Source organism: Ambystoma mexicanum, chromosome 5q (assembly GCF_040938575.1).
Source record: "Ambystoma mexicanum isolate Mex_15411 chromosome 5q, UKY_AmexF1_1, whole genome shotgun sequence".
Classification (NCBI taxonomy): Eukaryota; Metazoa; Chordata; class Amphibia; order Caudata; family Ambystomatidae; genus Ambystoma; species Ambystoma mexicanum.
The window spans coordinates 991,511,999-991,525,015 of record NC_090933.1 but is presented as its reverse complement, the minus strand read 5'-3'; the positions used below and the strand labels follow the sequence as shown (position 1 = coordinate 991,525,015).

General features: G+C 45.3%; 1 protein-coding gene across 1 annotated transcript in view; it reads right to left on the bottom strand.

The window, feature by feature from the left end:
• The window catches only part of PKHD1L1 (PKHD1 like 1), a 361,418-nt gene that overhangs the window by 294,207 nt on the left and 54,194 nt on the right, over positions 1-13,017 (bottom strand). The window contains exons 5-6 of the mRNA XM_069622133.1: positions 4,231-4,288; positions 2,847-2,940 (exon numbers count right to left, since the gene is read on the bottom strand). Coding sequence (XP_069478234.1) covers positions 2,847-2,940; positions 4,231-4,288 — 152 coding nt within the window. The remainder of the gene's footprint in view (positions 1-2,846; positions 2,941-4,230; positions 4,289-13,017) is intronic.

The window sequence follows — 13,017 nt, the reverse complement described above, 5'->3', positions numbered from 1 at the left end:
GAAACCCCAAAATGTGACTATAAACGACATTTGCTTTGTTGCTAAAAACTCCAAAATGCCCATAACCCAACACTTCTCAACATTCAAAATCTTGCTCAGCGCTAGAATTCATGTAATCTAATGAAGTATGGCGAATATATAAAGTCCTAAAGTGTAAAGAGTAAAACATTTCCTCAGACAAACTGGATTGTCTGTAAACTGACAGCCCTGGTCAACATCTGTGTGCAGTACCCTGGGCTACCTGTGAATGACAGCTGTCAGATGAGCTCCTGATGAAACTTCAAAGTATCTAAACTAAAAGTCTGCCGGGATAGCAAACATAAAAGGATTGTGCCAAAAGGAATACAGATCTTAATTGTGTTTTTGATCCCACAGATCAAAGCTAAGAAAGTAATGTATTTATGTTTGATGCAACAAATTTGGTTTCTGCTGGATTTTTAATTAAGAATAAAGTAGCCTGGCTGAGCTGCAACCCTTTGGAATTGGAAAAACAGGTTTCTCCCAAGGAGATGGAAAATACTCTCAGCAGAAACTCACTGGTAGATGATAATTGTGGGTTAGACCAGACTCTTGTCTACAGAAAGAAAATGAACAATAGCAGACCCTTCAGCCCAGGAAACTGAGGTGTGAAAGGGGTCATAATCTGCTCCTGCAAGGAACTTCCCAAGGAAAGGGTGTGGCTCCTGGACTGCAGGGAGAGACAAAGGGGCAGACCATTTGCTGTGAAGCATAAACAATGAACAATTTTGAGAGACTCATAACTTGTTATTCAAAGTGATGAAAAATATAAAAAGGACAGAGTTGTTAGTCTAATTTTTGGCCGCACGTTTTAAGAGGCGGTAGAACTGTGTAACATATTCTGGACAGGAATGGCAATATATGTGGTTTTATGTGAACTGTGTTAATGCTAAAATTGTAAAACTTTACACACACATCCCTATGGTAACCACACACATTTGTGGAAAGTTGCAGAAAGTTTGGAAAATGTGTTCATGGCAAAAAGGACAAAATTCTGCAGAAAGGTGAAACAAGATCCCACAGCTGCAGGATTTTGAGGAACAGCTACTACATAAAATATGGAATCTTTGTGTGTGATTTGTGTAGAGGTGACCAATGCAGAAATATGTATTTAGGATAAAATCCGATTTCGAGACTAGTGGCTAAAGGAAGGTTTCTAAGGACTGTAAAGCAAACCATAAAATGTGACATCATACGGCCTTGATCCAATCACTCAGATGTAAGGCGGAGATGAGGTCTTGATCCAATCCCAGCTCACAGGGGCAAGCTTAGTTAAGCCGGCCTATACAACCATTTTGTGATGTCATTTGAAAGGATAAATAGAGACAGCTGACAACACATAGGGACTCACTGATCCACTCACTTTTCTGATTCCGGCGAAGCACTCTGATCCAGCATACTACATCCAGCTTTAACATCCTTCCAGATCCAGATGCCAAGACTCTTGCCAGCAGTAGAGAACTATTGACTTTCAGCAAGGCCTAAATTCTTAAACTTATTCTTACAACCCAGTAAAGTGCTGTGGTGTGGGAAGGCCTATTGAACCAGTATCCTGAAACTCTCTGGCTTTCTACCACAAGGCTTGCCTGAGGAACTCGGTATTCAGCTGATTGAAATACCCACAAACAAGAAGGATAGATCCTGTACAAATCTGGTGACCGGCCTGGCTGACCCAGTCCTGCGCCTGATGTGCTGTCCTTCCTTGACAGATCCAATCCATGACCAGAACTGACAGTCCAATTTAATAACTTATTCTGTAAGTATTAATAGGAAGAACAGTGACCCATAATATATCTGCGGTGTGTGATCCCAATCACAAACCCATCCTATCTTTAATTCAGAACTCCATTATTGTTAGAACTATCTTTGCGCTGACTTTTTTCTCATATGTGTTATTAACCCTAACTTCTTATTGATTTGATTAAGAAAAATAAATCCCAGGAAGAAGTAGAGTATCCACAACAGGAGGGTAACGCTGATCATGAACTGTAAGATCCATCTGTGGCATTCTCTTTTTCATAGTCATAATATAGTGTAAACAAACCTATCTGTCATTTTCAAAGTGCATTTCTGTTTTCCATTCTCGCGCCTCTTTTACAAAAACGATTCTTACTAAAACCTCTATAACTCCTTCAGTTTTTATGCAGTGCAAAACAGTGCGATTGGCTCGTTATAGCAAAAATCACGCAAGGAAAAGTTTGCCGTGAATTGAAATTCTGAAAGTTTTTACACAGGTAATGAATTAGCTTTAAATGATTTCCAACTTTACTTTGAGATTTCAAATGTTTTCTTTGACTAAATCATTGTTTGTAATTGTGTGCAACTGTTCAAAGCGGCTACCATAGGAATTTATAATAATTTAAGTATTTTGACAACATTTGTTGTTGTTGCTCAGCCAATTCCAAAGACAATTTCAAAGCCATCCTGACAGCTGAAAAGTCAATTCCGTTTTTCTCTTGTATTTGAAAGGGGAAGGTGGGAGTGATATTCTGTTTGATTTGAGCTATTGCTGAATACCTGCTTTCTCCTCACATCTATTTAATTGCCTATTGGGGGTTGAGGGGGGTTGCAGGGAGAACCCTAAACCATAGTGCCATCTGTTCCAAACCAAACCAAAAGCATTTTTTCTGTGCTGCATTTGTTTCTGTGGTCTGTCCGGTTATTTGGTCTGAGATATTTACTGGTTATTCCATTTAGCACAAAGAAGACGCTTCAAGGTGAAAGAGTGCAATATCTTTTTCAGCTAACAAGTGAAATAAAAGTACCTATCTTAAGTTGAAATTTTTTTTTGTTTTGAGATTCAATAATGCATTATTTGTGGGTATTACCTCAAGATTCGCACATTTCTGCCATTGGAACTCAGAGCGGTGTTGCTGCCATACACATCCGTGAAGATCTTTCCGTTGATGGTGATCATTGAACCTGCCACATTAAAATAATTTTAATCAGCTTGATATCAACTTTGGCATTCAAATATTGGATAAAGATGTCAAAGGTCCTTGGCCAAGGCAACAAATCGAAATCACCCAGAGATTTTCCCTACAAATTCTGATAGGAAATTATGGCAGTCCCGGCTTTGATAAGGTTCCACACACAAACAAGGTGCTAGCAGGCCTTTCTGGAAATAAACCCTAATGTATGTCACTAACATATTATATGGGATCAGGCCCTCCATTTTGGACATCCTTTGGGAAAAACCAGGATTGTTGAAAACATTGACATAAAAGCTATTATTATGGATGGGGGTTGTGCACAAGATAGACAGAATCTAGGTTACACCAATGTGCTCTTGTAAGGAAACAGGTCTTCAGTTCTTTCCTGAATTGAAAGAGACTTCAAGCAGTTTGGATTGCCATTGGGATGGCGTTCCAGGGTACTGGAGTGTAGCATGGAAAGGACTGCTTCCTAGCTTTCTCTTTGCAAGCCAGACTAATTTCAATGCTGGTCATGGTCATACTGCGTGATGACTGTGTGCACCTGATGTTTTTAGTTTGCCCATCAGGTAGGCAGGAGGTGGCTTTGGAGATTGGGCACGTGGTTATGAACAATATCTTAGCCAGGGTGACGAGCCAGTGTAATTCACGCAAGATGGAGATGATGTCAGATTTTCTCGAACTGGTGATTAGACGAGCTGCAGTGTGGTGGGGCACTTTGAGGTGGTCCCCTTTAGCAGTGGGGAGCCCTGCAAGGAACATCCTACACCCATTAATATTTCAAGATCTCTATGGACGGCGGCACCGTTCAGAAGTGAAGGAGCAGGAGGAAGGACTTGAGCTTGTGGTGTAGAGGGATCTAATCCCAAGCGGTTTGAGCCTTTTTCGTGATGTGTTGTTGGAAGGATAGGTTGCTATCCACAATGAAGCCTAGGGATTTGGCTAAGAGAGTTAGTTGAGGCGTGAAACTTTCCAAGCACATTTCATCCAGTCTTCTTCTAGTGGGTTCCTGCTTGGAAGGGTAGTGTATTTTCTATATTGAAATGTCAGCAAAATAAATTCTGTTTTAGCCTTTTTTTTTCGGCCTTCTGAAATATTTTGAAATATTATCGACATCTCTAGTTTTGAAACGAATAATAGCAAACAGTTTCTCTGTTTTTGTCAATTTTACCTTTTCACCTTTAGAGCCCACAAACAGCAGCTAAGAAAGATTAAAAGACACTTCACAAACATGTGGAAATACTTGTATGTTCTTAATTTGTGTAGAGCAGTATCATACCTGGCAACCCGGATAATGGCTGGATGCTGGTTATAGTTGGAGTATTGTAAGATGTAGCCTAGACAACAGAAACAGTATTTGTGTTATTGCAACGTTTCTCTGGAATTTCATTGTTGTTCTTCTGCTGCTATATTTCACTTATTTTATGATTTGTCAAAAACATGCTATAATATTTAGTTAGCAAGGAGGATTAAAACTGTACCAACCAATTATTGACAATTTTAACATTTGTATGAGTGTACATTTTTTTTTATGTTTGTAACTTTGGACTTTTCTTTGTACTGAATGTTCTTAGATAAAAGACAACCCAAATAATAACAGTCAACAAATGTACTTCACCTTAAATGCATTAACATTGAATGAACATTACATCCAACCCTATATATCATAGATGAGAACACATAACTAAGCCTATTTCTTTCAAATGCAAACTTACATTGAAAGCTTATCCTGATAATGTGTGCTTTACATGAACCATTCAAGCAGGTGGTATTGTATGCAATGAACACAGTCTGAAATATATTAAGAGCACAAACACAATTCTTGATTCATCTCTCTCTCGCTCTCTCTCTCTGTCTCTCTCTCTCCCTCTTTCTTTAGTGCATCTCTCTCTCTCTCTCTCTCTCTCCAGGGCATTTGTGTCTTTGGCATCACTCACGATTTTAACATGCCCTTCGGTCTGTATTGAGCTCCACAGGCCCCAATACTGGGCCTTCATATTTAACCACATTTGCTAGGGATTGTGTTACACATGTTTGATCAAGGTGATATCTGTAATCTTGAATGGTATTGTGGTTAGTACATTTTACTCCAATACTGCCTGTGCTGTGCATGGTTTTCAGCAATAGAAACTCCTCTGTACTTGTGACTCCTCATAGGAAGAGTGCTTCTTGAGATGCTTATAACTTTGGTGCAGTTTGAAAGAAATGCAGGATTAGTTCCAGAACAAGTCTACAACCAATTCTGAATTTTTTGAAAGGTTTTGTGAAGTTCCATCCAGGGTGGCCAAGTTAGAAGGGCGGGTACCAAAAGTTACATTTTCCATTCAAACTGCCTTCGGGAATGTGTGTGCTCATTGTTGTATTCAGTGCTTGCAGATGGATGGAATGCATGTGCGTGTTAGAATGTATTGATGTGATCTAGTGACGTGCGTGTGTTCGGAGAGTTGTCAGTTGGTGAATACCTGCCGGGTGGGATAAGCCGGTGTCTGTTCTCCTACATGTTAACTTATCTTGGGAACAATAAAGACGTGTAAAGTAACTTTCTTGAGTGCGGAACCTACTTTACTACACTGGCGACGAGGTTCGGGGCTGCTGCGGAGGGGGCAGCACTATTGGAGAAGACACCGCCCTCCGGTACCAAGATCCCACCCGGCGGGCCGCTGTCTGCCATCTCCTGGAGTGTTTGGTGTCGGCTGACTGAAGCGGGGGCCGCCGGAACTGCTGTGCCCCTGGGTCCAGTGCCGAGGATCCTGTGCGGCACATTCCTGTGGAGACCGAGGAGCGGTTGCGGACTGTAGCAGGAGTCACCCAGCAACGTGGTTCCTGGGTCCAGTCCCTTGGGCCTGCACTTCAAGCTGTTTTGAGAGCTGCCGGAGTCGAAGTGAGCCTAGTGCCGGGCGGCACGCTTTTGGGTGCCTGTTTGGAGGACTCTGGTGTTCCGTAGCGGGGAGAGCGTGGTTGCCCCCGGGTCCAGAGCTGGATGGTCCGAGTTCTCCAGGGTATTCCGGTATTTCGTAGCAGGGGTGACTGGTGCCCCTGGGTCTGGAGCCGGTAAGCTGGTGTGGATGGAGAGTGCGGTGAGCTGGTTGACCACTACAACGGAACGTCATCTGCGGCGGTCGCCTGGTGAGTTCTAGCCCCTGTTGTAGAGATGTCGCGAGAGCGCCCGCTCTCGCGAGATCTCGAGCGTAACGAAGCCCCGCCCCCGCGCGCTACGCGCGCATTACGGGACGAGCGGAGGACGCAAGAGGAGCGTCTCCCCGGGCTCCTCCGAGCACGGGAAATCAAGAGGACTTGCGAACCACCCGACACTGCACTCGCAGCCCTATATGTTGTTGGCCACGTTGGCCTTTTGTTAGAGCACCACTGCTAGGGTTATTTGTAAGAACCACCCATGTTTATGCAATAAAGCCTGTTTGGACAACCCGCAGCTTCCTGCCTCCTGAGATTCATTATACTACATAAATTGGCGACGAGGACCTCCTGGAACCGCGCAGAAGCATGCAGGGAGCAACACCGCCACCACCCTTTTTACAGACGCCAGGTAGGCCTGCCATTCCCTGGCCACAATGGCAGCCCCTGTTTACAACGTATGTGGAGGCAATGGGGGGAGCAGGATTCACGGCGGCAAGACGCAGAGCCATGCTATTAAACGCCCTTGGGGTAGAAGGACAAAGAATATTCGAGGGCCTGGCGCTGATAGAGGTAGAAGACGACGATGATGATGTGTTCAAGGAGGCTGTCAGAAGAATAGAAAAGAGGTTCGCCAGTAAGGAAAACACAGTGCTCCACAGGATTCGGTTTTATACGCGGAAACAAGAACCGTCTGAACCTGTCGACGATTATATCACGAAATTGAGAGAACTGGCAGCTTTATGCAACTTCGGCACGAATGCAGAAAATCAGATATGCGACATGCTAATAGTCCACACCAACAGCCGGAAAGTTCAAGACAAATACATCATGGAAAAAGAAGTACAGTTAGAGAAAGCAGTGGAAATAGCCAGAGCGGTGGAAGAAACAGCAGGAAGAAGAAAAGAGTTTGCAGGTACCCAAAGTTCCCCTGAGGTACAAGCAGTAGGTTTCCGTCCTAGAAAGGAAAAGTTCATTCCAGATTCAAGAGAAGGGAGAACCAACAAGAAAGAACCCCTCAAGTGCCATAGGTGCACCAGCACAAAGCACCTAGCGTTCGACAGAGAGTGCCCAGCCAGAGACAAAGAATGCACAGTATGCAAGCGCATAGGACATTTCTCAATAGTGTGCAGATGGCGAAATAAGAAAGTCACCAGTCTGACCTCAGAACGCATGGCAGAAAGGGATTCCTCGTCGGAGGAAGAAGGAAGGCCCACCGTAATCATGGTGAACAGTACTAGAGCCAGGAGAGAGAAGCCACACTGCATGATCAAGATCGACGGCAGAGAGACAAGGGTCATGGCAGACTCCGGCTCGGACCTTACCATCCTACCCCTACAAACATACAAAGATATGCTCGGGAAAGAAAAAGTAAAAGTACTCACCACGAAACACAAGCCGACGGTTTTCGGTGGAGCATCAGTTGAACTACTAGGCTACATCAACGCCAAAGTCGAATTTAAAGGGAGGGAAACTTACACCAGAATATACTTCAGCCACGAAGGGCCTCCAGTGCTAGGGTGGGATGACCAAGACAAATTGAAGATCAGACTCGACCCCAGCACAGAAGAGCAAGTCCTATCCATAGGCGTGAGGAGTGAAACCGTAGTCAAGAGCGATTACCCAGCACTGTTCTCGGAGGAGCCGGGCCACATCAAAGGTTTTCTACACAAAATTGTCCTCAAAAGAAATGCCATCCCTGTAAAACACCGAGTGAGGCCAGTACCAGCCACAGCGAGAGACACCCTCAAACAACAATTGGACAAAATGAAGAATGAAGGGGTGATAGAAGAGATTGAAGCGTCCGAATGGCTGAGCCCAGTCGTTCTCATAAAGAAACCACAATCGCAAGAATTAAGAGTATGTATAGACTTGCGCAGCTTAAACTTGGAAGTCGTCACAGACAGTTATCCACTTCCAAGCATAAATGAACTCATACTTTTGATGAAAGAAGCCAATATCTTCTCAAAACTAGATATGCGTAACGCATATCACCAAATCCAGCTCCATGAAGAATCAAAATCTCTCACGGCATTCATCACCCCGTTCGGCACATTTCAATTTACCAAAATGCCCTTCGGATTATCATCAGCTGCCTCAGCGTTTCAGCGCATGATGGATGCCCTCTTTCGAAAAGTCAAAAATGTGGTCTACTTCCAAGATGACATATTGGTGTATGCAGGTGATAAACCGACACACGATGCCACTCTCAAACTAGTGCTCAACAAGTTACAAGAAGCGGGAGTCCGCCTACGATACGAGAAATGTTCTTTTGGAGTAAAAGAAGTCGAGTACCTGGGATACAAAATTTCAGAAAAGGGCATCAGCCCCAAACAGAACCTTATGCAAGCCATCATCAAAGCACCCAATCCCACCAACAAGGAAGAGGTGAGATCATTCTTAGGCTTAGCAGAATATTACGCAAAATTCATACCCAAATTTTCTGAGACCACGTCACCTCTACGGGATCTTCTCAAGAAAGGGTCCGAATTCCTGTGGCAGGAACCCCAAAAGGCGGCAATAGACACCATAAAACAGCACATTATGGAAGCCCCGTGCCTTCAACCGTTCAATCCCAAGTGGGAAACAGTCATCACCACTGATGCCAGTGCGTATGGACTGGGAGCAGTACTTACGCAGAGGAGGGGTGACACCGAGCATGTGGTGGCCTTTGCATCGAAGGCGCTATCTGAAGCAGAGCAGAACTACTCCACCATCGAAAAAGAGATGCTAGCATGTGCATGGGCAGTGGAGCACTTCAGGACTTATGTGTGGGGCACCAAGTTCAAGCTGGTGACAGATCACAAACCACTCATCCATATGCTCAGTCCCGGAGGCACCAAAGCTTCCACTCCCAGACTAGCTCGTATTGCCGCGAAATTACAAGAATATACATTCGAAATCCACCACATATCTGGCTGGAAAAACTCGCAGGCTGACTGCATGTCGAGATTACCGGAAAACAAAGAAAAGGCTGCCCCGTTTCTACAAGGGGAGTGCATTGTTGCTTCCATCTCGGACATAAGAATGCCAGAATATCTGGAACTCAGTGAAAAGCACTGGCAAGAAGAAGAAGGGAAAGACCCAACCATGTCCGCCATTCGTAAATGGATCAAAGAAGGCTGGCCAGATGAAAGGGTGCTACCCGAGGGCATGAGGCCATATTGGAAAGTACAAGAAGAGTTGTCCGAAACACAAGGGATAATCATGAAGTCGGATCAAATCGTCCCCCCCACAGGAATGAGACGCACAATTCTATGCAGGGCTCATGCGGGGCATTTGGGAAACACGATGACTCGCCGCAGAGTCAGGGAAGCATATTGGTGGCCATCCATGGACCAGGAGATTCGCTCCATGATAGAGCGATGCCACGAGTGTTTAAACAGCGACAAAAGATTGAAGATTCGCCAAGCACCTCTCATACCCACCGAGATACCGGAAACAGTATGGTCCAAAGTGGGCATAGACTTTATCGGACCCCTGGAAGCGATGTCAGCAGAACACAAATACGGAATTGTACTAGTCGACTACCTATCCAAGTGGGTGGAAGCAGAGTTTGTTCCAAACATAACTACAGAAACGGTTATAGAGGTGCTTACCGAAATTTTTCAAAGGGAAGGGCTCCCCAATGAAGTAGTCACGGACAATGGGGTGCAACTAGTTTCTAGAGACATGGAGGAGTTTCTCAAAAAGAACCACATCAAGCAAAAAAAGGCGGCCCTGTATCACCCTCAAGCAAATGGACTCGTGGAAAGGGCGAACAGGTTCATTAAAGGGGCCATCCAACTTGCAATGGCCTCGGGCATGGACCCCCTCAAGACTACAAAGGAAGCCATAGCAGCACATAGACTCACTCCGAATGGCATTACCCATGTATCCCCATTCAAAATGTTGAGAGGGAGGAGTGCGGCATCAACACTTATCCCGCCTTGGCTGTCTAAAATAAGAATAGATGAAGAGGTAGATATGGCAGACGTAGTATGGCGCATTACAAGAAACAAGTCACGCATGAAATTGTGGAGTGACAGAAGAAGGAGAACGAAGCAAGCGCCCAGCATCGAAAGAGGGGACTGGGTCAAAATCAAACTACCAAGAAAAGATCAAGACACAGGTTCCCGGTATAGTCAACCCATACAAGTTACTCATAAAGGGACAAATCACGTCCGCACAGAAGACGGGCGCGCGTGGAACTTCGAAAGAGTAGCTTTGTATCAACGCAGACAAGAAAGACTTAAGACTCCAGAAACCCCACGCACTGAAGCAGAAATGGAGGATGTGGGGAATGAAGAACCAGAACCAGGGAGAAGCGATGGAGAGAGAGAAGAATCAGAGAATCAACCGGAAGAACCCTATGTAAGCCCCGAACCGGTTCCGCAGGGACCTTGCCCGGGAACCAGTGAGAGGCCCAGAAGGGAGCATAAAAGACCGGTAAGATTCAATGACTTTGTGTTACAGTGACCCCTCTCCCATTGTGATAAAGGGAGGTGTGTAGAGATGTCGCGAGAGCGCCCGCTCTCGCGAGATCTCGAGCGTAACGAAGCCCCGCCCCCGCGCGCTACGCGCGCATTACGGGACGAGCGGAGGACGCAAGAGGAGCGTCTCCCCGGGCTCCTCCGAGCACGGGAAATCAAGAGGACTTGCGAACCACCCGACACTGCACTCGCAGCCCCATATGTTGTTGGCCACGTTGGCCTTTTGTTAGAGCACCACTGCTAGGGTTATTTGTAAGAACCACCCATGTTTATGCAATAAAGCCTGTTTGGACAACCCGCAGCTTCCTGCCTCCTGAGATTCATTATACTACACCTGTGCATTCTGTCGTGGCAATAGTTGGAGACGACCTCTGTTCCGGCGGCCAGTCACGGAGTTGCCAGGAGTGAAACTTTCTGTTATAAGCTTCGCTGCCCCCTGCAGCCTGTAGGGGCGCTGTGGTGCGCGGCAGTCAGGAGGAGCTGAGTCTTCGTTTGAGTTTTTCCTGTTTCGTTTTGATGGCTATTTGATTTCCGGGTGGCTGGTGCTTCCCTCATCTGAGAGTTTTCATGGCGGAGCATATGGAGGAACTGCAAGACTGTGCGGGTCCGTCAGAGGAATGCAGTGACATCTCTGCTCCGGTTTTCCCTGGAGTTTCCAGGTGCGGCCAGGAACTTTCGGATGGTTGCTTCAAAGTGAAGGGAATGGAGCTTTTGGGGAGTGAGAATGAAAAGAAAGATGAAAAGAGAGATCCTCAGCCTGGCGCTGTCATGGAGGAGTCTGCAAGTTTCCAGCACACTTCGCGTAAGAGGTGTTTAGAGCTGGAAAGTGAAGGCAAGTGCTTGGTGCATTCAAAGAAGAAATGTGACCATCGATGTGTTTTGTGCGGATTGTAGAGTGCCCTGATGGGGCGTGCTGTGACAGATGTTGTTCCTTCCTCGACATCCTGGAAGGTTTTGATCCGGACATGCACAACTTTTACGTGAGATTGAAGGATCTCACCTTGACTGAAGATTGAGTTATCTGTGTGTCGAGGCCAGTATGTTGTGGGTGAATGTGGCGTTCGTGGCCTCCGTTAAGTGTTTGTATGGGCCTTTTGGGTGCGCATGGTATGTGAGTAGGTGTGCATGTTCTTAAGTGGAGTGGCCCTGTTTTGTGTATTGGGTGTCAAGAAACAGAAATGTAATTGCAGTAGAACATGGTAAAATGATGTTGCATCGTATCGTTGATTTTTTTTCACTGTGTTTTTCTTGCAGGGGGGGATGGCCCGGATGTTCTTCTTGAAAGTTACCATTTCCTTTTACTCTGCTTTGATGTTATGTTTTGAACATCACTTTTACAGGTACTATGGGCACCCTTTTGGGTCGGACTTCATGGTGATGGTTTTTGGGAGGATTTTTCTTCCAATGTTTAGGGAGGGATTTGCCTTCCTTTCTTTTGTGCAACGGTACTTTCATGCCCGAGGACTCTAAGCTGTATTGCACGGGCAACAAGGGAGTGAGGGAATTCTAAGTTATAGATTTCATGTATTTGTTTAGTGTCACATGAAAGTTTACACAGGGTAATGTGAAGGTTTTACACTTTTGGTGTGCCGGTTGTTACTGTGTCGTATGTATGCTTGCTAGATTGCAATGCTATGGACATTACTAGTAGCTTGTGTTTACCTGATAATACTGAGTAATGACGAACGCCGGGCGGGTTTTTGCTACTCAGGTTCGGTGATGTAGGTGCTTAATTACAGTGTTGAGGTTCTTAAGGTCGGTAGTTGGATCAATACAGGTTGCAGCTATAGGTTGCTGCATGGTATAATATGATTCAGTATGTAATGCAGTCGATTTGTTCTGCGTATGTTGGGCACTTTCATGAGTTTCCACATTCTTTTATTATACCCTATTGATGGCCGGGTGGATCTGTTTTGGGGTTTGGGTTTCTTCATCATTGTGTGATGAAGAGTATTTCTCCATGGTGGTGGTTGTTTCTCTGGAGGATATCAATTTAACGTGATGTTTCACGGATGGATGGCCGGGTGGATCCATTTGGTGTCAGTTGTTATGTAGTTCTCCTTGCTTGTAGGGTGCCGGCCGGGCCTTGCTTGTTTTATAAGGAGAAAGTGAGTTTTGGCTTATGCGCAGTATGGCTATGGCAAGTTTTCTGGCCTTATACGCATTTTGATTTTGGCATGTTTTTGTTATACTGACCTTGCTGGGTGACAGCAGGGTAGAGTGGTAAGTTTGTGTCGTTGGTCGACAATTGCCAGTGTTTTGGTAGTTTTATTCTTCTACGTGAGGGTATTGTGTGATGCCAATGGTTACTTACCTGTGAATTGCTTAGTGGATGTATTCCTGGTAGTGATGGGACTTGCGTGTTGTGCTTTGTTGTTGTTTTTGGGTTTTGGATGACCGGGAGGGTCCATACTTGCAGGTAGTGCTCTGGTGTGGCAGGCTGGAGGTCCTGGGGTGGCAGT